General features: G+C 46.6%; 1 protein-coding gene across 1 annotated transcript in view; it reads right to left on the reverse strand.

Annotated features, from left to right (window-relative positions):
* Positions 1-4,083: 4,083 nt before the first annotated feature.
* The window catches only part of LOC135565483 (potassium channel subfamily K member 12-like), a 67,858-nt gene continuing 44,757 nt past the window's right edge, over positions 4,084-27,184 (reverse strand). The window contains exons 2-4 of the mRNA XM_065012528.1: positions 11,655-12,018; positions 4,636-4,783; positions 4,084-4,479 (exon numbers count right to left, since the gene is read on the reverse strand). Of these exons, the coding sequence (XP_064868600.1) occupies positions 4,084-4,479; positions 4,636-4,783; positions 11,655-12,018 (908 nt within the window). The remainder of the gene's footprint in view (positions 4,480-4,635; positions 4,784-11,654; positions 12,019-27,184) is intronic.

Consider the following 27,184-nt stretch of genomic DNA (forward strand, 5'->3'; position numbering starts at 1 on the left):
TCATAATGACATCTGGGAGGTTTGACCTGTTGAGCATGTCTGTCTTTTCTCTATAGTGGATTAGAGTGCTCTTTGTCTCCAGAACAAAGACCAATTCTATGTCCCAAATGGAACCTTATTCCCAATGTAGTGCTCTCTACGGGGCCTAGTCAAAAGTAGTGCACTATAGAGGAAATAGGGTGTCATTTGGAATGCACACAAAGACTCTCCCTCCTGAAGACAGAGCTGTCAGATGGACAGGACCTGGTATTCTGTTCTCTCTCTTTCTCTTTTTCTTTCTCTGTCTCCTCCTCCCTCCTCAAGACTGTCAGATGGACAGTACCTGGTATTCTGTTCTCTTTCTTTCTCTCTTTCTCCCTTTTTCTCTTTCTCAGAAACAATGACAGTGAAGTGTGAGAATCCTTTTCGATGAAAGGCTACAAGAGAAATGTTCCTCTTTAAGTGACTCTCCTTCTCCCAGAGTTTCTCCATTTAAAATGTTAAAGTATCTGTATAGAAGGTTACCCCAACTGACGGCCCGCGGACCCAATTTTCACTGTTGGATATAAAAACACCAGGAAATTAGCTCCAAGTGATTTTAATTTAAGAAATTGGCTCCCAAGTTTTCCCACCCATAACAGAGAGATACGACGTGATTGTATACAAATGTACGTTTTAAAATTATTACGTTTTAGTCAAACATTATATCTGTTTGGGCTTCTTGCGGTCAATTTGTAGTCTACAAATGATTTGTAATTATGTTCCGGGCCCCCGACCATCCGCTCTAGTTGATGATCCCTGTTGTATAGGATCCACTTATTCACTACAGTAGCTACACCTTGCTCTGGCTATGAGTCTCTTCTTCATTAGTCCTTACAGAAATACATCTTATTTCATGTTCACTGTAATTATCAGGTTGCACACTTTTAGCCTTTCTTCTTTTTCCTGTATTTTTTCTCTTTCTTACAGGCAAGAGGAGGAGAGGAGGGGAAGAGAAGGAGAGGAGAAGCGGGGGACAGGAGAAGAGGAGGGGAGGGGGAGAAGAGGAGAGGAGGAGAAGGGGAGAAGAGGAGAGGAGGAGAAGAGGAGAGGAGGAGAGGAGGAGAGGAGGAGAGGAGGAGGAAGAGAAGGAAGAGGAGGGGGAGAAGAGGAGGAAGAGAAGGAGAGGAGAAGCGGGGGACAGGAGAAGAGGAGGGGAGGGGGAGAAGAGGAGAGGAGGAGAAGAGGAGAGGAGGAGAGGAGGAGAAGAGGAGGGGGGGGGAGAAGAGGAGGAAGAGGAGAAGGAGAGGAGAAGCGGGGGACAGGAGAAGAGGAGGGGAAGAGGAGGAGAAGAGAAGGGGGAAGAGAAGGAGAGGATGAGAGGAGAAGAGGAGGGGAGGTGGAGAAGAGAAGAGGGGAAGAGAAGGAGAGGAGAAGAGAGGAACAGGAGAGGAGGAGGGGGAGGAGAAGAGGAGAAGAGAAGGAGAGGAGAAGAGGGGAACAGGAGAAGAGGAGGAGGAGAAGAGGAGAAGAGAAGGGGAGAAGAGGGGAAGAGAAGGAGAAGGGAAGAGGGGGACAGGAGAAGAGGAGGGGAGAGGAGGATAAGAGGAGAACAGGAGGGGAGGAGGAGAAGAGAAGAGGGGAAAAGAAGGAGAGGAGAAGAGGGGGACAGGAGGGGGGACAACAGGAGAAGGAGGGGGAACAGGAGAAGTGGAGGGGAAGAGAAGAGAAGAAGAGAAGGAGGAAGAGAGGAGTTCTAGCCTGCAGACATACATAAAGTAAGTAGAATGCTCTTTGACCTGAAACATGATCTGAGCTCCCTACCTCCCCTCTCCTCGCTGCACAAATCCATCTTGAGAAAAGGAAATTACTGTTTGAAGACCTGCACTCAGGCTCAGTTGCGGAATATCTTACTAGGAGCTCACTGAACTGACTGACATAACAGAGCTGGTCTGCAGTACAGCAGTAGCATCACAGTACAGCAGTAGCATGAACCCCATACAAAAACACCAGTCAGCCAGTCTGAATTATTTGTTTTACCCTTCCCGTTGGCCCTAAATTGGCAGATCTGAAGGGTTTGGATAGGTATCAACAGTGAAGTGTTGGAGCTTCCACCATATTGCTTCTACCTTACAGATTGTTAAACATCAAAGCGCTAGGGCCAGAGGGAAAGGTTGAGGGGTGATTAGGGGCGTGCTGAACCTGTCTCCTCTTCCCCAACAGAATCAGTCACCTGAGCTTAAGATTAGACTAGTATCAAGATGATTGCTTGAGACCATAGAAATATAATGATTTCTTGCTTGTACTTCCTCGCATGGGTACAATCCATATGGTCGCCGGCCCACCCATCACAGAACATTGACATGAATGGCTTGACTCTCCATTCAAGTCATTCTATTCATATAGTAGTTGAGACTAGGTTTGCCATCCCTATGGTTATTCTCTCTATGGCTCAGCTTCCCTACTTCAGGACAGGTCTGTAAGGTTAGTCTCTCTATGGTTCAGCTTCCATACTTCAGGACAGATCTGTAAGGTTAGTCTCTCTATGGTTCAGCTTCCATACTTCAGGACAGGTCTGTAAGGTTAGTCTCTCTATGGTTCAGCTTCCATACTTCAGGACAGATCTGTAAGGTTAGTCTCTCTATGGTTCAGCTTCATACTTCAGGACAGGTCTGTAAGATTAGTCACTCTATGGTTCAGCTTCCGTACTTCAGGACAGGTCTGTAAGGTTAGTCTCTCTATGGTTCAGCTTCCATACTTCAGGACAGGTCTGTAAGGTTAGTCTCTCTATGGTTCAGCTTCCCTACTTCAGGACAGGTCTGTAAGGTTAGTCACTCTATGGTTCAGCTTCCATACTTCAGGACAGGTCTGTAAGGTTAGTCTCTCTATGGTTCAGCTTCCGTACTTCAGGACAGGTCTATAAGGTTAGTCACTCTATGGTTCAGCTTCCGTACTTCAGGACAGGTCTGTAAGGTTAGTCTCTCTATGTTTCAGCATCCATACTTCAGGACAGATCTGTAAGGTTAGTCTCTCTATGGTTCAGCTTCCATACTTCAGGACAGATCTGTAAGGTTAGTCTCTCTATGGTTCAGCTTCCATACTTCAGGACAGGTCTGTAAGGTTAGTCTCTCTATGGTTCAGCTTCATACTTCAGGACAGGTCTGTAAGGTTCGTCTCTCTATGGTTCAGCTTCATACTTCAGGACAGGTCTGTAAGGTTAGTCTCTCTATGGTTCAGCTTCCATACTTCAGGACAGGTCTGTACGTGGATCTGATATGTAGATGAGTTCCTATTGTTCTCCACCATGAGACATGGAATGCATAGTTATACCATACAGAAATGACAGCTACAGTACCAACTCAACCTTTACATTCAAATCTACTTATAAATGTCATAATTATTGGGGAAGCGATAATGATGTAGCCTAATAATGATCACACAGAGTTGCCTCTTCCAGTACAGTACACTTTAGAAGTCAAAATGTATCAAGTCTCAGAGGAGGAGTGCTGATCTAGGATCTATCTCACTTTCTGTCTCTCTGTATCTAAGACGCATGATACATACAGCCTCAGAGATCTACTCAGGTATGGCTAACTAATTATCCTGAAGAATACCACTGCTATATCAGTGAAAATGTTCTCCGGTTGCTTTGAGTCAGAGAGCAAAATGTAGTGTTTTGACCTTCCAAAGTTCAGTTACAAGAAGGTTACTTTCCTTCCCACAGTATCACTACAACTGTCCATCATCATCATCATCATCACCCTCAATCATCACAGGATGTTGATTACATCCCTAAAATGTCATGCATATCATCATGCTCTTCCAACGAAGGACCAGACATAATCAAGCATGACAAGAGTGATAGCAAGTATAGTTCATCACATGAAACCTTGCAGAATCTTTAAGCGCCTCTGTTTCTCTCCATCAGTATGTCTTCTTAAGCACATTTTCCTGCAGGGTTCTCTCCAGTGTGTCTCAACCTTTTCATTAAGACAAGCAGTCTATGGTCTTTACTCCTTGAGGGAGTGCTTAAATTAAGTCAGCTACTCATCTCTCGGACTGAAAGTCCCATCCCACAGACCAGTGCCTGTCCATGGACTAGAAGACGAGAAACACTGCTCAGTTCTACCTGGAGTTGCTGGTCTCTGCCAGCCTGTTGTTCATGATCCCCAGAGCGCCCACTCCTCCAGAGAACCCGTTATGTCTGGAGCCGCCACACACCGTCCTGGGATAACCGTTAGCGGACTCTGATAACTGCTTCTGCATGAGTGCCAGTGAGACCTTATTCGAGGCCGCCAGGTCCTTCATTGAAATCATCTCTCCCGAGAGTCTGCGTCCTCCTCCCTCCATGTCGCTTTCGCAGGGTCCCGAATCCCCCGAGTCCGGCGTGCGTTTGATTCTGAAGCGACCTTTACGGATTCTCGAACCAGGCCGGATGGCATTGCGGCGACCCAATGGGAAAGAGTTGGACTTGATTTTACACCGCTGGCAGCATAAGTTCTGAAGCATCCAGTTGAGCACCTGAATGAAAGAGGCATGGGGGGAATTTGATTAGACATTTAAAATACAGATAGAGTTGCCTGAGCCATTTGAGTACAACAATGCATACATACAAAATTACAGAGGATTAAAAATACAATATTGTCGACAGACTCATTTCCAATGTTCAACATCTACCTGTTTGATGACGATGGAGATGACGTTGAACAGAGAGTAGATGCAACACACGCCCATAAGGATGAACAGGCAGTTGGCTAGACGGTACAGTGGCTGGTACTCATAGTCTGCTCTCTGGCTCGACACCAGGTCCCCAAAGCCGATGGTACTGGAGGAGGAGGAGGAAGAAAAAGAAGAGTGACTTTATTGCCTGTATTTATCCCCCTGGGACTAGGGTTCAGAATCCCAGTAACTTTCCCCAAATTCCCCAGTTTTCCAGAAGTCCTGTTGGAGGATTTCCTACTTATTACCTCCTAATTCCAGGAATCGGTAGCACTTTATGACAACTCCACTTAATAAAGCATCGATAATGGATTATTAAAGAGTTTATTATTAATTGATGAATCAGGTAGTCATTTTTCCTCTCGCTCCTACTGAAAAGCCAATTGTCTCGGTTGATGTATTATCGAATAGATATTTGAAAAACACCTTAAGGATTGATTATAAAAAACGTTTGCCATGTTTCTGTCAATATTATAGACATCATTTGGAATTTTTTTCAGCGTTGTTGTGACCGCTATTTCCTGTGGATTTCTCAACATAATGTGACCAACAAAAGGAGGTATTTTGGGTATAAAAATAATCTTTATGGAACAAAAGGAACATTTTCTGTTTAACTGGGAGTCTTGTCAGTGAAAACATCCGAAGTTCATCAAAGGTAAACGGTTAATTTGATTGCTTTTCTGATTTTCGTGACCAAGCTTCCTGCTGCTAGCTGGACATAATGCTATGCTAGGCTATCGAAAAACTTACACAAATGCTTGTCTTGCTTTGGCTATAAAGCATCATTTCAAAATCTGAGATGACAGGGTGATTAATAAAAGGCTAAACTGTGTTTCACTATATTTCACTTGTGATTTCATGAATATTTTCTAGTAATATTTTTTGACCGTTGTGCTATGCTAATTAGTGTAGTTGATGACAATTCTCCCTCAGACAATCGCATGGCATGCTTTCGCTGTAATGCCTATTGTAAATCGGACAATGCAGTTAGATTAACAAGAATTTAAGCATTTAAATGATACAAGATTCTTGTATGTTAATGAATGTTTAATATTACAATTATTTATTTGAATTGCATACCCTCCGAGCAGGACACCTATCCCTAAGAAGTCATACTACAGATTTTCAATTGGATTGAGGTCTGGGCTTTGACTAGGCCATTCCAAGACCGTCCCCGTCCCAGTGTCAAATCTCTGGAAGACTGAAACAGGTTTCCCTCAATAATTTCCCTGTATTTAGCGCCATCCATCATTCCTTCAGTTCTGACCAGTCTCCCAGTCCCTGCCGATGACAAACATCCCCACAGCATGATGCTGCCACCATCATGCTTCACTGTGGGGATGGTGTTCTCTGGGTGATGAGATGTGTTGGGTTTGCACCAGACATAGCGTTTTCCTTGATGGCCAAAAAGCTACACTTCTGTCTCATCTGACCAGAGTACCTTCTTCCATATGTTTGGGGAGTCTCCCACATGCCTTTTGGCGAACAGCAAATGTGTTTGCTTATTATGTTCTTAAGCAATGTATTTTTTTCTGGCCACTCTTCCGTAAAGCCCTGCTCTGTGGAGTGTACGGCTGAAAATGGTCCTGTGGACAGATACTCCAATCTCCGCTGTGGAGCTTTGCTGTTACTTCAGGGTTATCTTTGGTGTCTTTGTTGCCTCTCTGATTAATGCCTTCCTTGCCTGGTCCATGAGTTTTTGTGGGTGGACCTCTCTTGGCAGGTTTGTTGTGGTGCCATATTGTAACGGTCGTCGTATGAAGGAGAAGAGGAGGACCAATGCGCAGGGTGGTAAGTGTCCATATGATAATTTATTATCACGAGAACACTAAACAAAATAACAAAGGAGAATGAACGAAACGAAACAGTCCTGTCTGGTGTAGACACAATACCGAAAACAATCACCCACAACTCAAGGGTGAAAAACAGGCTACCTAAATATGGTTCTCAATCAGGGACAACGATTGACAGCTGCCTCTGATTGAGAACCATACCAGGCCAAACACAGAAATACCAAATCATAGAAAAACTAACAGACAACCCACCCAACTCACGCCCTGACCATACTAAAAGAAAGACATAACAAAAGAACTAAGGTCAGAACGTGAGAGTACCCTCCCCAAAGGTGCGGACTCCGGCCGCAAAACCTAAACCTATAGGGGAGGGTCTGGGTGGGTGTCTGTCCGCGGTGGCGGCTCTGGCGCGGGACGTGGACCCCACTCCACCATAGTCTTTGTTTACCTTTTAACCCGCCTCCGTGGCCTCTTTAGGTCAGCGACCCTCGCCGCCGACCTCGGACTGGGGACCCTAGCAATGGGTCCGGAATGGACGGGAGATTCTGGCAGCACCGGACAGGCGGGAGACTCCGGCAGTTCCGGAGTGAAGGGTGATTCCGGCAAACCTGGAGTAACGGACGGCTCTGGCAGCTCCTGACTGACCGGCGGCTCTGGCTGCTCCTGACTGGCGGGCGACTCTGGCTGCTCCTGACTGGCGGGCGACTCTGGCTGCTCCTGACTGGCGGGCGACTCTGGATGCTCCTGACTGGCGGGAGACTCTGGCAGCTGCTGACTGGCGGGAGACTCTGGCAGCTCCTGACTGGCGGGAGACTCTGGCAGCTCCTGACTGGCGGGAGACTCTGGCAGCTCAGGACAGACGGGAGACTCTGGCAGCTCAGGACAGACGGGAGACTCTGGCAGCTCAGGACAGACGGGAGACTCTGGCAGCTCAGGACAGACTGGAGACTCTGGCAGCTCAGGACAGACGGGAGACTCTGGCAGCTCAGGACAGACTGGAGACTCTGGCAGCTCAGGACAGACGGGAGACTCTGGCAGAACAGAACAGGGCTCCGGGCAGCCGAGCGGAAATGGAGGAAAACTCGCCTCCCTGCGGACCTGGCATCCTTTCACTCCCTCCTCTATACATTTTCCTCCTCTGTCTCTGCTGCTAAAGCCACTTTCTACCACTCTAAATTCCAAGCATCTGCCTCTAACCCTAGGAAGCTCTTTGCCACCTTCTCCTCCCTCCTGAATCCTCCTCCCCCTCCCCCCCCTCCTCCCTCTCTGCAGATGACTTCGTCAACCATTTTGAAAAGAAGGTCGACGACATCCGATCCTCGTTTGCTAAGTCCCCCAGGGCTCTGTTCTAGGCCCTCTCCTATTCTCGCTATACACCAAGTCACTTGGCTCTGTCATAACCTCACATGGTCTCTCCTATCATTGCTATGCAGACGACACACAATTAATCTTCTCCTTTCCCCCCTCTGATGACCAGGTGGCGAATCGCATCTCTGCATGTCTGGCAGACATATCAGTGTGGATGACGGATCACCACCTCAAGCTGAACCTCGGCAAGACGGAGCTGCTCTTCCTCCCGGGGAAGGACTGCCCGTTCCATGATCTCGCCATCACAGTTGACAACTCCATCGTGTCCTCCTCCCAGAGCGCTAAGAACCTTGGCGTGATCCTGGACAACACCCTGTCGTTCTCAACTAACATCAAGGTGGTGGCCCGTTCCTGTAGGTTCATGCTCTACAACATCCGCAGAGTACGACCCTGCCTCACACAGGAAGCGGCGCAGGTCCTAATCCAGGCACTTGTCATCTCCCGTCTGGATTACTGCAACTCGCTGTTGGCTGGGCTCCCTGCCTGTGCCATTAAACCCCTACAACTCATCCAGAACGCCGCAGCCCGTCTGGTGTTCAACCTTCCCAAGTTCTCTCACGTCACCCCGCTCCTCCGCTCTCTCCACTGGCTTCCAGTTGAAGCTCGCATCCGCTACAAGACCATGGTGCTTGCCTACGGAGCTGTGAGGGGAACGGCACCTCAGTACCTCCAGGCTCTGATCAGGCCCTACACCCAAACAAGGGCACTGCGTTCATCCACCTCTGGCCTGCTCGCCTCCCTACCACTGAGGAAGTACAGTTCCCGCTCAGCCCAGTCAAAACTGTTCGCTGCTCTGGCCCCCCAATGGTGGAACAAACTCCCTCACGACGCCAGGACAGCGGAGTCAATCACCACCTTCCGGAGACACCTGAAACCCCACCTCTTTAAGGAATACCTAGGATAGGATAAAGTAATCCTTCTCACCCCCCCCCCTTAAAAGACTTAGATGCACTATTGTAAAGTGGCTGTTCCACTGGATGTCATAAGGTGAAAGCACCAATTTGTAAGTCGCTCTGGATAAGAGCGTCTGCTAAATGACTTAAATGTAAATGTAAATGTAAATGCAGCGCAGGACAGGAGGAAGACTCTGGCAGCGCTGAGCAGGCGGGAGCACCTGTAGGGAGGAGACGGAGAGACAGCCTGGTGCGGGGGGCTGCCACTGGAGGGCTTGTGCGTGGAGGTGGCACCGGATAGACCGGACCGTGAAGGCGCACTTGGAGGTCTCGAGCACCAAGCCTGCCCAACCCTACCTGGCTGAATGCTCTCCGTAGGCAGGCCATCACGGCGAGGTGGAATAGCCTGCACTGGGCTGTGCTGGCGAACCGGGGACACCATGCGTAGGGCTGGTGCCATGTACCCCGGCCCGAGGAGATGCACTGGAGACCAGATGCGCTGAGCCGGCTTCATGGCACCTGGCTCGATGCCCACTCTAGCCCGGCCGATACGAGGCGCTGCTATGTACCGCACTGGGCTATGCCTGCGCACCAGGGACACCGTGCGCCTCACGGCATAACACGGTGCCTGCCCGGTCCCCCTCTCTCCACGGTAAGCACGGGGAGTTGGCTCAGGTCTCCTACCTGACTTAGCCACACTCCCTGTATGCCCCCCCAATACATTTTTGGGGCTGCCTCTCGGGCTTCCAACCGCGCTGCTGTGCTGCCTCCTCATACCACCCCCTCTCGGCTTTCGCTGCCTCCAGCTCTGCCTTGGGGGCGGCGATATTCTCCCGGCAGTGCCTAGGGTCCCTTGCCATCCAAGATCCCCTTCCATGTCCAGCAGTCTGGAGACCGCTGCTGCTGCTGCCCGTTACCACGCTGCTTGGTCCTTTGGTGGTGGGTGATTCTGTAACGGTCGTCGTATGAAGGAGAAGAGGAGGACCAATGCGCAGCGTGGTAAGTGTCCATATTGATAATTTATTATCACGAGAACACTAAACAAAATAACAAAGGAGAATGAACGAAACGAAACAGTCCTGTCTGGTGTAGACACAATACCGAAAACAATCACCCACAACTCAAGGGTTAAAACAGGCCACCTAAGTATGGTTCTCAATGAGGGACAACGATTGACAGCTGCCTCTGATTGAGAACCATACCAGGCCAAACACAGAAATACCAAATCATAGAAAAACGAACAGAGACAACCCACGCAACTCACACCCTGACCATACTAAAACACAGACATAACAAAAGAACTAAGGTCAGAACGTGACACATATTCTTTACATTTTTAATAACGGATTTAATGGTGCTCTGTGTGATGTTCAAATTTTCTGATATTTTTTAATAACCCAACCCTGATCTTTACTTCTCCACAACTTTGTCCCTGACCTGTTTGGAGAGCTCCTTGGTCTTCATGGTGCCGCTTGCTTGGTGGTGCCCCTTGCTGAGTGGTGTTGCAGACTCTGGGGCCTTTCAGAACAGGTGTATGTATACTGAGATCATGTGACAGATCATGTGACACTTAGATTGCACACAGGTGGACTTTATTTAACTAATTATGTAACTTCTGAAGGTAATTGGTTGCACCAGATCTTATTTAGGGGCTTCATAGCAAAGAGGGTGAAAACATATGCGTTGCACACACCACTTGTGTGGTTTTAATTTTTAATCCTTTTTTGAAACAAGTAATTTTTTTTCATTTCACTTCACCAATTTGGACCATTCTGTGTATGTCCATTACATGAAATCCAAATAAAATTCCATTTAAATTACAGGTTGTAATGCAACAAATTGTCTAATAAAAATCATGATCTGGCGCACACTCCATATGTATAACCTCCCAGTCATTTATTGGGTAAAAAAAAACTTTAGTCAGCACCTCTACATTAAAATAATTTTCTCTGGGTGTGCTCCAGCTCATGATTTTATTAGAAAATATTTTTAGTTTAACATTCTGTGCATTTGTGATTATTCTTTAACCATTGATATGTTCTAGGGTCTAAGTGTGACTGTTTACATTCACTTCAGTTTCAGTAGAAAACTCACTTCCAAAAAATGCAAATTTTCTATATATTTTCTTAACTTAACATCCTCTGTGTTCTAGGGGACATTTTGAGACCTAGTGCGTAATGGGACAAGGACATCCCTGCCAGCCAAACCTTCCCCTAACTCGGATGATGCTGGGCCAATTGTGCACCGCCCCATGGGTCTTCCGGTCAGGGCCGGCTGCGACAGAGCCTGGCCATGAACCCAGAATCTCTAGTGGCCCAGACCACTGTGCCACATGGGTGGCTCATTTTAAGGAGCATCAGGTACTGCTGGAATGTCCATCTTTTGATGAGAAATTACACTGTTCACTCGAGACATTTATATTTATAAAGTATAAATAGCCCACACTTTAGATGAGGCTACGCAAAAATACTTGAATAACGATTAGGAAATGGTTTATAAGGACCTATATTAAATATCTTATGAATGATCTTATAAATCATTATTAAATACTTTAAAAGTGGTTTACAAATGTGTGAATAACTAGGTTACTATCACTTACAAATGTGAAAGTAATGATTAATAACGATTTAGTAATAAATTATAAATCCTTCATTATGTTGAGTTATTATAAAGTTCTACACAGGAATCTTCCAACCGGGATTTCTGGAAAACCAGATAAGTTTAGGGAAGAGACATACACATACACACACAAAAGAAGAGGTTGAAGAACAGGGCCAGCCACAGTGCAGTGCCTTGATGAAGGGAAAAACGACACGATAGTTACTCTACCCATTAGATTTTCCCTTCAGTCAGACTCAAGATTCGTAAAGAGAACCCTCCAGCCAGTTACTGTCTGGCCCACCTCTCCGAGCTCCGACCTTACCTGAATGTGACGAAGCAGAAGTAGAGTGAGTCCAGGTAGGCCCATCCCTCCACGGGGGTGTACATGGCCGAGGCGCAGCAGGAGATGATGATGGCGGATAGCCCCAGGATCAACATGACGTGGTAGACAGACGGCTTCCACCCCGGGAAAGAACACGCTGAGAAGTCATGGCGGATACCCGGCGGGAGGAGGCCGGAGTTCCGAATGCGCCGTTCCCTCACGGCCTTCATGACCACAGCCAGGAGGGTGATAATGCGTTCCAGGAAGAGGTTAAAGAACAAGATGGTGGCTGCGCAGCCGAGGAGACCGTAGAAGATCAGGAACACCTTCCCTGCTACTGTCACTGGAGTGGACATCCCGAAACCTACAGGTGGCGACAGAGAGATGGGGTTAGGGTAATGGATTGCTTAATTGATTGAGTGGTTGATTGATTGACTGGATGATTGGTTGATTGATTGATGAAATAAGATTATACTACTGAAGGCCCAGAGGAAGGCATTTTACATACCACAATGTAAGTCTGTTTGTCTGTTCCGAATAATTCTCAGGTCATTGCAGGTATCTGAATGCCTAATTTCCTTCTTCTGTGGTAGACACTAAGGCTGCATTTACACAGTCAGCCCAATTCTGATATGTTTTTCAGTAATTGGTCTTTTGACCAATCAGATCAGCTCAAAAAAATCTGATGTGTAAAGATAGGATTTGGGCTCCATGTGTAAATGCAACCCAAGTGAGTCCTGGCCTGGGGTAATATGTTTTAGACTCTACTCCGTACATACCAGCATGTATATTAACAGCACTGTACCAGCATTGGATGAGTTAAATAAAGTGAGTGACATTTTGAAACTGAAATATCTGGCAACATTCTATTAGCATTAGACGTGGCACATCTTTCTACTTCCTCTGAACTTCCTCTGAACTTCCTCAGAAGACAAGGCCATCAGTATTTGGGAGGGTGTGTGAGTAACACAGTAATGAAGCTAAGCTCTGTAAATGATTGACAGATACAGATACATGATCTGGCCCTTTTTTCCGTCAACTCATTTCCTGGTCAATTAGGTGGCCAACTTCCGGCGCCGACAGAGATGGCCGCCTCGCTTCGCGTTCCTAGGAAACTATGCAGTTTTTTGTTTTTTTACGTGTTATTTCTTACATTAGTACCCCAGGTCATCTTAGGTTTCATTACATACAGTCGAGAAGAACTACTGGATATAAGATCAGCGTCAACTCACCATCAGTACGACCAAGAATATGTTTTTTGCGACGCGGATCCTGTGTTCTGCCTTACAAACAGGACAACGGAATGGATCGCATGCAGCGACCCAAAAAAACAACTCAGAAAAAGAGGGAAACGAGGCGGTCTTCTGGTCAGACTCCGGAGACGGGCACATCGTGCACCACTCCCTAGCATTCTTCTTGCCAATGTCCAGTCTCTTGACAACAAGGTTGATGAAATCCGAGCAAGGGTAGCATTCCAGAGGGACATCAGAGACTGTAACGTTCTGTGCTTCACGGAAACATGGCTCACCGGAGAGACGCTATCCGAAGCGGTGCAGCCAACAGGTTTCTCCACGCATCGCGCCGACAGAAACAAACACCTTTCTGGTAAGAAGAGTGGCGGGGGCGTATGCCTTATGGCTAACGAGACATGGTGTGATGAACGAAACATACAGGAACTCAAATCCTTCTGTTCACCTGATTTAGAATTCCTCACAATCAAATGTAGACCGCATTATCTACCAAGAGAATTCTCTTCGATTATAATCACAGCCGTATATATCCCCCCCCAAGCAGACACATCGATGGCTCTGAACAAACTTTATTTAACTCTTTGCAAACTGGAAACCATTTATCCGGAGGCTGCATTCATTGTAGCTGGGGATTTTAACAAGGCTAATCTGAAAACAAGACTCCCTAAATTTTATCAGCATATCGATTGCGCAACCAGGGGTGGAAAAACCTTGCATCATTGTTACTCTAACTTCCGCGACGCATATAAGGCCCTGCCCCGCCCCCCTTTCGGAAAAGCTGACCACGACTCCATTTTGTTGATCTCTGCCTACAGACAGAAACTAAAACAAGATGCTCCCACGCTGAGGTCTGTCCAACGCTGGTCCGACCAAGCTGACTCCACACTCCAAGACTGCTTCCATCACGTGGACTGGGATATGTTTCGTATTGCGTCAGATAACAACATTGACGAATACGCTGATTCGGTGTGCGAGTTCATTAGAACGTGCGTTGAAGATGTCGTTCCCATAGCAACGATTAAAACATTCCCTAACCAGAAACCGTGGATTGATGGCAGCATTCGCGTGAAACTGAAAGTGCGAACCACTGCTTTTAATCAGGGCAAGGTGTCTGGTAACATGACCGAATACAAACAGTGCAGCTATTCCCTCCGCAAGGCTATCAAACAAGCTAAGCGTCAGTACAGAGACAAAGTAGAATCTCAATTCAACGGCTCAGACACAAGAGGCATGTGGCAGGGTCTACAGTCAATCACGGACTACAGGAAGAAATCCAGCCCAGTCACGGACCAGGATGTCTTGCTCCCAGGCAGACTAAATAACTTTTTTGCCCGCTTTGAGGACAATACAGTGCCACTGACACGGCCTGAAACGAAAACATGCGTTCTCTCCTTCACTGCAGCCGAGGTGAGTATGACATTTAAACGTGTTAACCCTCGCAAGGCTGCAGGCCCAGACGGCATCCCCAGCCGCGCCCTCAGAGCATGCGCAGACCAGCTGGCCGGTGTGTTTACGGACATATTCAATCAATCCCTATACCAGTCTGCTGTTCCCACATGCTTCAAGAGGGCCACCATTGTTCCTGTTCCCAAGAAAGCTAAGGTAACTGAGCTAAACGACTACTGCCCCGTAGCACTCACTTCCGTCATCATGAAGTGCTTTGAGAGACTAGTCAAGGACCATATCACCTCCACCCTACCTGACACCCTAGACCCACTCCAATTTGCTTACCGCCCAAATAGGTCCACAGACGATGCAATCTCAACCACACTGCACACTGCCCTAACCCATCTGGACAAGAGGAATACCTATGTGAGAATGCTGTTCATCGACTACAGCTCGGCATTCAACAGCTCCTTGGCCAGCTCTCCCGCTATCTCTCTCAGAATGACCTTCTTGATCCAAATCAGTCAGGTTTCAAGACTAGTCATTCAACTGAGACTGCTCTTCTCTGTATCACGGAGGCGCTCCGCACTGCTAAAGCTAACTCTCTCTCCTCTGCTCTCATCCTTCTAGACCTATCGGCTGCCTTCGATACTGTGAACCATCAGATCCTCCTCTCCACCCTCTCCGAGTTGGGCATCTCCGGCGCGGCCCACGCTTGGATTGCGTCCTACCTGACAGGTCGCTCCTACCAGGTGGCGTGGCGAGAATCCGTCTCCTCACCACGTGCTCTCACCACTGGTGTCCCCCAGGACTCTGTTCTAGGCACTCTCCTATTCTCGATATACACCAAGTCACTTGGCTCTGTCATAACCTCACATGGTCTCTCCTATCATTGCTATGCAGACGACACACAATTAATCTTCTCCTTTCCCCCTTCTGATGACCAGGTGGCGAATCGCATCTCTGCATGTCTGGCAGACATATCAGTGTGGATGACGGATCACCACCTCAAGCTGAACCTCGGCAAGACGGAGCTGCTCTTCCTCCCGGGGAAGGACTGCCCGTTCCATGATCTCGCCATCACGGTTGACAACTCCACTGTGTCCTCCTCCCAGAGCGCTAAGAACCTTGGCGTGATCCTGGACAACACCCTGTCGTTCTCAACTAACATCAAGGCGGTGGCCCGTTCCTGTAGGTTCATGCTCTACAACATCCGCAGAGTACGACCCTGCCTCACACAGGAAGCGGTCCTAATCCAGGCACTTGTCATCTCCCGTCTGGATTACTGCAACTCGCTGTTGGCTGGGCTCCCTGCCTGTGCCATTAAACCCCTACAACTCATCCAGAACGCCGCAGCCCGTCTGGTGTTCAACCTTCCCAAGTTCTCTCACGTCACCCCGCTCCTCCGCTCTCTCCACTGGCTTCCAGTTGAAGCTCGCATCCGCTACAAGACCATGGTGCTTGCCTATGGAGCTGTGAGGGGAACGGCACCTCAGTACCTCCAGGCTCTGATCAGGCCCTACACCCAAACAAGGGCACTGCGTTCATCCACCTCTGGCCTGCTCGCCTCCCTACCACTGAGGAAGTACAGTTCCCGCTCAGCCCAGTCAAAACTGTTCGCTGCTCTGGCCCCCCAATGGTGGAACAAACTCCCTCACGACGCCAGGACAGCGGAGTCAATCACCACCTTCCGGAGACACCTGAAACCCCACCTCTTTAAGGAATACCTAGGATAGGATAAAGTAATCCTTCTCACCCCCCCGCCCTTAAAAGATTTAGATGCACTATTGTAAAGTGGCTGCTCCACTGGATGTCATAAGGTGAATGCACCAATTTGTAAGTCGCTCTGGATAAGAGCGTCTGCTAAATGACTTAAATGTAATGTAAATGTAAATGTAGTACCCTCCAAGCTCGTCATCAAGCTCGAGACCCTGGGTCTCGACCCCGCCCTGTGCAACTGGGTACTGGACTTCCTGACGGGCCGCCCCCAGGTGGTGAGGGTAGGCAACAACATCTCCTCCCCGCTGATCCTCAACACTGGGGCCCCACAAGGGTGCGTTCTGAGCCCTCTCCTGTACTCCCTGTTCACCCACGACTGCGTGGCCACGCACGCCTCCAACTCAATCATCAAGTTTGCGGACGACACAACAGTGGTAGGCTTGATTACCAACAACGACGAGACGACCTAGGAGTTGAGGGCCCTCGGAGTGTGGTGTCAGGAAAATAACCTCACACTCAACGTCAACAAAACTAAGGAGATGATTGTGGACTTCAGGAAACAGCAGAGGGAACACCCCCCTATCCACATCGATGGAACAGTAGTGGAGAGGGTAGCAAGTTTTAAGTTCCTCGGCATACACATCACAGACAAACTGAATTGGTCCACTCACACGGACAGCATCGTGAAGAAGGCGCAGCAGCGCCTCTTCAACCTCAGGAGGCTGAAGAAATTCGGCTTGTCACCAAAAGCACTCACAAACTTCTACAGATGCACAATCGAGAGCATCCTGGCGGGCTGTATCACCGCTTGGTACGGCAACTGCTCCGCCCTCAACCGTAAGGCTCTCCAGAGGGTAGTGAGGTCTGCACAACGCATCACCGGGGGCAAACTACCTGCCCTCCAGGACACCTACACCACCCAATGTTACAGGAAGGCCATAAAGATCATCAAGGACATCAACCACCCGAGCCACTGCCTGTTCACCCCGCTATCATCCAGAAGGTCAGGTCAGTACAGGTGCATCAAAGGTCAGTACAGGTGCATCAAAGCTGGGACCGAGAGACTGAAAAACAGCTTCTATCTCAAGGCCATCAGACTGTTAAACAGCCACCACTAACATTGAGTGGCTGCTGCCAACACACTGACACTGACACTGACTCAACTCCAGCCACTTTAATAATGGGAATTGATGGGAAATGATGTAAATATATCACTAGCCACTTTAAACAATGCTACCTTATATAATGTTACTTACCCTACATTATTCATCTCATATGCATACGTATATACTGTACTCTATATCATCGACTGCATCCTTATGTAATACATGTATCACTAGCCACTTTAACTATGCCACTTTGTTTACATACTCATCTCATATGTATATACTGTACTCGATACCATCTACTGTATCTTGCCTATGCTGCTCTGTACCATCACTCATTCATATATCCTTATGTACATATTCTTTATCCCCTTACACTGTGTATAAGACAGTAGTTTAGGAATTGTTAGTTAGATTACTTGTTGGTTATTACTGCATTGTCGGAACTAGAAGCACAAGCATTTCGCTACACTCGCATTAACATCTGCTAACCATGTGTATGTGACAAATAAATTTTGATTTGATTTGATTTAAAGATAAGTGGAGAAGTTGTGAGAGGTGACGAAAGATGAGGATTAGATATATATATGTGTGTGTGTGTGTGTGTGTGTGTGTGTGTGTGTGTGTGTGTGTGTGTGTGTGGCATTTGTTGAGTTATATAGGAACAAAACAAGGACACTTCCTAAGTCAGAGGTCAGAGACAGACTTTGCAGCTGACACACATCTATGCTCACCAGCCAAAGTGTATAGTAGTTGTGGCCACTCAATTCTATCTGTCAGTACATATTGTAACTGATTGGATAAGTGATTGTTGTGGTGTATTCTGTCAAGCAAAAAACAAAGTGCAAGGAGATCATGGAGTGAGATTCTGTTTCAAGGTGAAAATATTTTTCCATCGTTGTTTTTTTTGGGCTGCGTCCCAAATGGCACCCTATTTTCTAAATCGTCTCTGGTCAAAAGTAGTGCAATATATAGGCAATAGGGTACCATTTTTGGGTACTATTTCTTTCTACACAGGGCTTAGTAGCTGTTCCATCCCTTTAATAACTACAGTAATAAATGATACTAATGTGATGAGCTCCCTTTATGACTCGTCGTTCAAATTGGAAACCACTCAAATATGATCGTTATTAATAGAGCAAACACACACTCATGGAAAAAGGCAGAAACACACACACACACACACACACACGCACACACACACACACACACACACACACACACACACACACACACACACACACACACACACACACACACACACACACACACACACACACACACACACACACACACACACACACACACACCCCCCATACATACATACGACACGCACACATAGACACCCACACAACCACTGACATGTTCCCCTCTACCATCAGTCCAGTGCAGTGGAGATAGAGAGAAAAATAGCTCACACACGTATCACATGTTATTAGTCACATGAGCTGAATACAACAGGTGTAGTAGACCTTACAGTGAAATGCTTACTTACAAGCCCTTAACCAACAATGCAGTTTTAAGACAATGCCCCCCAAAAAGTAAGAGATATGAATAACAAATGATTAAAGAGCAGCCGTAAATAATAATAGAGGGGCTATATTCAGGGGGTACTGGTACAGAGCCAATGTGCGGGGGCACCGGTGTCGAGATAATTGAGGTAATATACAAGCCTTTCGCTACACTCGCATTAACATCTGCTAACCAGGTGTATGTGACCAACAAAATGTGATTTGATTTGATGTACATGCAGGCAATAAAGTTATTAAAGTGACTAAGCATAGATAATAACAGAGTAGAAGCAGAGGGTTCGGGGGAGGGGGTAATGCAAATAGTCTGGGTTGCCATTTGATTAGCTGTCCAGGAGTCTTATGGCTTGGGGGTAGAAGCTGTTTAGAAGCCTCTTGGACCTAGACTTGGCGCTCCGGAACAACTTGCTGTGCGGTAGCAGAGAGAAAAGTCTATGACTTGGGTGGCTGGAGTCCTTGACTCCAGATGCATGGAGAAAAACTGTACTGCTTTGAAAATAAACTCTAGCACACTGATGATCTTTATGCTTCGCAAAAAGTAGTGGAGTTCCACAGGGCAGTGGTGTGGTTGTAGTAGTGGAGTTCTAGAGGACAATGGTGTGGTTATAGTAGTGGAGTTCTACAGGACAGTGGTGTGGTTGTAGTAGTGGAGTTATATAGGACAGTGGTGTGGTTGTAGTAGTGGAGTTCTAGAGGACAATGGTGTGGTTATAGTAGTGGAGTTCTACAGGACAGTGGTGTGGTTGTAGTAGTGGAGTTATATAGGACAGTGGTGTGGTTGTAGTAGTGGAGTTCTACAGGACAGTGGTGTGGTTGTAGTAGTGGAGTTATATAGGACAGTGGTGTGGTTGTAGTAGTGGAGTTCTAGAGGACAATGGTGTGGTTATAGTAGTGGAGTTCTACAGGACAGTGGTGTGGTTGTAGTAGTGGAGTTATATAGGACAGTGATGTGGTTGTAGTAGTGGAGATCTACAGGACAGTGGTGTGGTTGTAGTAGTGGAGTTCTACAGGGCAGTGGTGTGGTTGTAGTAGTGGAGTTCCACAGGGCAGTGGTATGGTTGTAGTAGTGGAGTTCCACAGGGCAGTGGTATGGTTGTAGTAGTGGAGTTCCACAGGGCAGTGGTGTGGTTGTAGTAGTGGAGTTATATAGGACAGTGGTGTGGTTGTAGTAGTGGAGTTCTAGAGGACAATGGTGTGGTTATAGTAGTGGAGTTCTACAGGACAGTGGTGTGGTTGTAGTAGAGGAGATCTACAGGACAGTGGTGTGGTTGTAGTAGTGGAGTTCCACACAACAGTGGTGTGGTTGTAGTAGTGGAGTTCTACAGGACAGTGGTATGGTTGTAGTAGTGGAGTTATATAGGACAGTGGTGTGGTTGTAGTAGTGGAGTTATATAGGACAGTGGTGTGGTTGTAGTAGTGGAGTTATATAGGACAGTGGTGTGGTTGTAGTAGTGGAGTTCTACAGGACAGTGGTGTGGTTGTAGTAGTGGAGTTATATAGGACAGTGGTGTGGTTGTAGTAGTGGAGTTCCACACAACAGTGGTGTGGTTGTAGTAGTGGAGTTCTAGAGAACAGTGGTGTGGTTGTAGTAGTGGAGTTATATAGGACAGTGGTGTGGTTGTAGTAGTGGAGTTATATAGGACAGTGGTGTGGTTGTAGTAGTGGAGTTCCACACAACAGTGGTGTGGTTGTAGTAGTGGAGTTCTACAGGACAGTGGTGTGGTTGTAGTAGTGGAGTTATATAGGACAGTGGTGTGGTTGTAGTAGTGGAGTTCCACACAACAGTGGTGTGGTTGTAGTAGTGGAGTTCTAGAGGACAGTGGTGTGGTTGTAGTAGTGGAGTTAGATAGGACAGTGGTGTGGTTGTAGTAGTGGAGTTCTAGAGGACAGTGGTGTGGTTGTAGTAGTGGAGATCTGCAGGACAGTGGTGTGGTTGTAGTAGTGGAGATCTACAGGACAGTGGTGTGGTTGTAGTCGTGGAGATCTACAGGACAGTGGTGTGGTTGTAGTAGTGGAGTTCTACAGGACAGTGGTGTGGTTGTAGTAGTGGAGTTCTACAGGACAGTGGTGTGGTTGTAGTAGTGGAGTTCTATAGGACAGTGGTGTGGTTGTAGTAGTGGAGTTCTACAGGACAGTGGTGTGGTTGTAGTAGTGGAGTTCTAGAGGACAGTGGTGTGGTTGTAGTAGTGGAGTTCTACAGGACAGTGGTGTGGTTGTAGTAGTGGAGTTGTATAGGACAGTGGTGTGGTTGTAGTAGTGGAGTTCTACATGACAGGGGTGTGGTTGTAGTAGTGGAGTTCTACAGGACAGTGGTGTGGTTGTAGTAGTGGAGTTGTATAGGACAGTGGTGTGGTTGTAGTAGTGGAGTTATATAGGACAGTGGTGTGGTTGTAGTAGTGGAGTTCTTCAGGACAGTGGTGTGGTTGTAGTAGTGGAGTTCTACATGACAGTGGTGTGGTTGTAGTAGTGGAGTTCTTCAGGACAGTGGTGTGGTTGTAGTAGTGGAGTTCTACATGACAGTGGTGTGGTTGTGAACTGAGGGAAGAGGGTGAGTTGCTAGAGAGTAGAGGGGCAGCCCAAATTAAAAGATTCAATGAAGACATGTCTGAGTGTCTCAGTGTTTCGTTGTCAATTAATTGTCTCTCTCCTCCTGTACCTGAAGAAGCTCCAAAGGAAACCAGATTAAATCTCTCCTTCCCTTTTGTTCCAGCTGTCATTACTAACTAATTGACCTGAGAGAGGAGAATAGCCTCTCTATGGCATTGATTCAGGATGTGTCCCGAATGGCAGCCTATTCCCTATATGGTGCATGCACTATGGTCTCGTGTGGCTCAGTTGGTAGAGCATGGCCCTTGCAGGGTTTTGGTTTCGATTCCCACGGGGGACCAGTACAAAAATTTATGCACACGAAAATGTAAGTCGTTCTGGATAAGAGCATCTGCTAAATAGGAAGGGACGTCAGGTGGCCTAGTGGTTAGAGCGTTGGACTAGTAACCGAAAGGTTGCAAGATCGAATCCCCTGGCAAACAAGGTAAAAATATGTCGTTCTGCCCCTGAACAAGGCAGTTTAACCCACTGTTCCTAGGACGTCAATGAAAATAAGAATTTGTTCTTAACTGATTTGCCTAGTTAAATAAAGGTGAAAAAATAAATAAATACTAAAATCTAAAAATTATTGGCCCTGATTAGAAAGTAGTACACTATATAGGGAATAGGGGGTGCTGTTTCAGAGCCATTATTCCAGGCCAATGTATCAAGATGCATTAGATGGCTGTTCTTGCTCTGTTGGATGATAGCTGATCTTGTTCTGTTGGATGACAGCTGATCCTTCTTTGCTCTGTTGGATGATAGCTGATCTTTCCTTGCTCTGTTGGATGATAGCTGAACTTCCTTGCTCTGTTGGATGATGGCTGATCTTGCTCTGTTGGATGATAGCTGATCTTGCTATGATGGCTGATTTTTCCTTGCTCTGTTGGATGATGGCTGATCTTGCTCTGTTGGATGATAGCTGATCTTGCTATGATGGCTGATTTTTCCTTGCTCTGTTGGATGATGGCTGATCTTTCCTTGCTCTTTTGGATGATCTTTCCTTGCTCTGTTGGATGATGGCTGATCTTTCCTTCCTCTGTTGGATGATGGCTGATCTTTCCTTGCTCTTTTGGATGATCTTTCCTTGCTCTGTTGGATGATGGCTGATCTTTCCTTGCTCTGTTGGATGATGGCTGATCTTTCCTTGCTCTGTTGGATGATAGCTGATCTTTCCTTGCTCTGTTGGATGATGGCTGATCTTGCTCTGTTGGATGATAGCTGAACTTTCCTTGCTCTGTTGGATGATGGCTGATCTTTCCTTGCTCTGTTGGATGATAGCTGATCTTTCCTTGCTCTGTTGGATGATGGCTGATCTTGCTCTGTTGGATGATAGCTGAACTTTCCTTGCTCTTTTGGATGATGGCTGATCTTGCTCTGTTGGATGATAGCTGATCTTTCCTTGCTCTGTTGGATGATAGCTGATCTTTCCTTGCTCTGTTGGATGATGGCTGATCTTGCTCTGTTGGATGATAGCTGATCTTTCCTTGCTCTGTTGGATGATGGCTGATCTTTGCTTGCTCTGTTGGATGATGGCTGATCTTGCTCTGTTGGATGATTTGGCACACGTTGAATTTCACAGAGAGAGTGCTTTTAGAGACAGGTGGGACTTTTTTTGCAGAAAGTACAGATTGGCACATCAGATATTGTTTCCCAGAACCAGTTTTATAGGATCTTTGCAAGGATTTAAAACCTACTTTAAAAAGGGAAAGACATGCAATTCCGGTGAACATCCAAGTGCTATCCACCCTCAGGTTTTTATTAAAGGTAACTTTCACTGGGCCTTTAATAGTCCTGTATTAGTGGACTGATATAGCAGTCTGCAGCCCCAGCATGGGCAAAAAGATTTGTCCAGGTCCCCGGCCGATCAACAAAACATTCTCAGCCCTTCCAACCCCACACTTTTGCCCTCAGAACAGCCTCAATTCGTTGGGGCATGGACCCTACAAGATGTCTTAAGCGTTCCACAGGGATGCTGGATGCTGGACCATGTTGACTCCAATGCTTCCCACAGGTGTGTCAAGTTGGCTGGATGTAATTTGGGTGGTGGACTATTCGTGAAAGACGGGAAACTGTTGAGCGTGAAAAATCCAGTAGCGTTGCAGTTCTTGACACACTCAAACCGGTGCGCCTGGCACCCAATACCATACCCCATTCAAAGACACTTCAATCTTTTGTCTTACCCATTCACCCTCTGAATGGCACACATCCACAATCCATGTCTCAGTTGTATCAAGGCTTACAAATCCTTATTTAACCTGTCCCCTCCCCTTCATCTACATATTTGAAGTGGATTTAACGAGTGACATCAATAAGTGATCATAGCTTCACCTGGTCAGTCTATGGTATAGAAAGAGCAGGTGTTCTTAATGTTTTGTATACAAAAGTCTGACAACAATTGATATTTATCAATGGTTATTGACACACACAGGTTGAATCAACGTTGTTTCCACGTCATTTCATTGAAATTACGTTGAACTATCGTGGAATAGACGTTGAATTGACGTCAGTGTCCACTGGTTTACCCCTTGTCGTTCTGAAGGAGTTCCAACTTGTCCCCAACAGAAATGAACAGCTCTCATTGCGCCCCAATTACATATCAGCACATCTCATTAAACGGAGTAGGACAGGCAGGCAGGTAGGCAGGCAGGCAGGCAGGCAGGCTCCACAAGTCAGAAACACACTTCCCCAAGCTCTGGGACAGTGCTGGTCAGACACACACTTCCCCAAGCTCTGGGACAGTGCTGGTCAGACACACACTTCCCCAAGCTCTGGGATAGTGCTGGTCAGACACACACTTCCCCAAGCTCTGGGACAGTGCTGGTCAGACACACACTTCCCCAAGCTCTGGGACAGTGTTGGTCAGACACACACTTCCCCAAGCTCTGGGATAGTGTTGGTCAGACGCACACTTCCCCAAGCTCTGGGACAGTGTTGGTCAGACACACACTTCCCCAAGCTCTGGGACAGTGTTGGTCAGACACACACTTCCCCAAGCTCTGGGACAGTGTTGGTCAGAGACACACTCCCCCAAGCTCTGGGACAGTGATAGGCAGAAACACACTTCCCCAAGCTCTGGGACAGTGCTGGTCAGAAACATACTCCCCCAAGCTCTGGGATAGTGCTGGTCAGAAACACACTTCCCCAAGCTCTGGGACAGTGCTGGTCAGAAACACACGTCCCCAAGCTCTGGGACAGTGCTCATCATACAAAAGCTTAGCTACCTCATGGATGCTAACAATTTTCTCCCCCCAAAACATAGCTAGCTAGGTGCATCATCTAAAATACCCCAAATATGTCTGTTTTCGTATTTGGTTGATGATGGTCAACCTGGTTCAGTCAAGCTACACTAGCCAGATTAAGCTAATTGCTTACAATGTTAGCTTAGGGCCACAGGGCTAGGTAGCTGGCTAGCTTTTTTTGTTTGTTTTCTAGCTAGCTAGTTATTTTCATGTACTGAAGTTCGATTTCAATAGGAGAACAACAAGTGTCTGCCTTAATACTTAGTCACATGGATTCCTAAATCATTGCTAAGAATATTGAAATTATTGCAGTTTCTGGTCAAGCTAAAGCTTGGTCCCCAAAACTGTCCCCAGAAATTGCTAATAACATCTGTATCAAAGATATTTGTGAGTTACTTTGTCATCCTGCAAACGGAAGTCAACATAGTAGGGGAACAGCTTACCTCCAGTTTGCAAAGACCCAAACGCCATTCCATACAGAGCGGACAACTTGATTTAATACACCATTCACTTATGCATCCGGTTGCCTTTTCTGTTATTCTATAATTCTTAAACAAAACTAGCTGAGTAATTATCTGATAGAGTGCTTCACTCTTTGAGCCTTTACAAGAAAGCTAACAGATGAAAAGAGCCTGGGGTATGAGAAGTGTACACGATGTGAAGTTACTATAAAGGTCAGAGTTATTCAACTACCAGCCTTCGAGGGCTGAAGTACTACTCCTTTACTTTTACACCTGCCAGTTAATGAATCAATTAATGAATGTGATTAGCCAGATCAGTTTAATTACTGAATGGAAGGAAATAATAGAAACGTACAGAACATTTCATACATCCCTGGGACTGTAGTTCAATGGCCTTTTGAAGTACTTACTATATTTTCCAGTAAACTTCCGTAATCTAATTGGAACATTTCTTCTGGCATGATATATTGAACATGATATATTGAACATGATATATTGAACATGATATACTGAACATGATATACTGAATCGTATTACTCTATAGTGCATAGGCACACATACAAAACAATAGGGCAATAGAAAATGTCAACAGCTGGGCACATCAAAGTACTATACAATAGCATTAGTATTGACCAAAGTTGGCCTATATTCTAGGGCAGAGACGCAGCTTGGAATGAAAACAGCATAGTATAGAGGATGGGAGGATGCATTCCTCACAGAGAGAAAGGGCCTTGCAGCAAACTAGCTTGGAGACAAACCTGAGAGTTGACCATAAACTTCCCCCCACCTATACAGTATGCCAAAGCCAGACAGTGTGAAGATGAGGAGAGAGAGAGCAAGAGAGAGAGTGAGAAAGCAAGAGAGCAAGACAGCAAGAGAGCGCAAGAACGACTTGGTATATTTTAAGGGTGTATAACTGAGCACACTGTATATCAGGTGCAGATTTTCCACACCTGTCCGAAGACTAAACCACTTCATAAACTCAGTAGTTTATCTGCAAAATCAGTGCTAATAATTAAAGACAGGTGCAAGTGTGAGTACAAGACAGACAAGTAGAGAACAGAATACCAGGTCCTGTCCATCTGACAGCTCTGTCTTCAGGAGGGAGAGTCTTCTGTGCATTCCAAATGACACCCTATTTCCTATATAGTGCACTACTTTTGACTAGGCCCCATAGAGAGCACTACATTGGGAATAGGGTTCCATTTGGGACATAGAATTGGTCTTTGTTCTGGAGACAAAGAGCACTCTAATCCACTATAGAGAAAAGACAGACATGCTCAACAGGTCAAACCTCCCAGATGTCATTATGAAACCCTGTATCTTTCAGGCTAATGGTCTCAAAGACAGCTTTTACTATAAGTGCACTGTTTGGGCAGAGAAGGTCATGGAAGTACACACTATGAGGAACAGAAAGGAAAATAGAACACTGCTGTTTGGATATAATGAGAGCAAGGTCAGTCAGTGTAGAGGAAGCTAACTGATGTCTGTGAGGAGGAACAAGTGTCTGTTCTCTCTCTCTCGAGTGTGTGGGTGTGTAAGTAAGTGTGCGTGTGTGTGTGTGTGTGTAGAGGAGACATTGTTTCCCTCTACAATATGAACACCAATATGACTACTATAACATTTAAAACACTACAGTATGACACAGAGAGCAACAGAAGGGTTGAGAGGACTGGCAACAACAATGGGAAGTATGTGAACATTTTTCCTTCTAGTGGTGGGTCAGTACAGCATGAGACGGAGAGTACACACACACAAGGACAGACGCTGGGAGACGAGAAGCAAGTACAGGGAGAGAACATTTAATAAAACCGACAAGAAACAAACAAGGACGGCATCTGGACAGGGAAAACATAACGACAATAATGCTGACACAGGGAACAAACTGAGGAGCAGAAAGATATAGAGGGCCAATCAACAAGGTAATGGAGTCCAGTTGAGTCCACTATTGCTCATATGCGTGTATGGAGCTCATGTGGGGCGGCAGGGTAGCCTAGTGGTTATAGCGTTAGACTAGTAACCGGAAGGTTGCAAGTTCAAACCCCCGAGCTGACAAGGTACAAATCTGTCGTTCTACCCCTGAACAGGCAGTTAACCCACTGTTCCTAAGCCGTCATTGAAAATAAGAATTTGTTCTTAACTGACTTGCCTGGTTAAATAAAGGTAAAAAAAATAATAATAATGATGGTGACAGGTGTGCGTAATGATGGGCCGCCTGGCGCCCGCAAAGAGGGGAAGCAGGAGCAGTAGC

This window comes from Oncorhynchus nerka, linkage group LG28 (assembly GCF_034236695.1).
Source record: "Oncorhynchus nerka isolate Pitt River linkage group LG28, Oner_Uvic_2.0, whole genome shotgun sequence".
NCBI classification, from domain to species: domain Eukaryota; kingdom Metazoa; phylum Chordata; class Actinopteri; order Salmoniformes; family Salmonidae; genus Oncorhynchus; species Oncorhynchus nerka.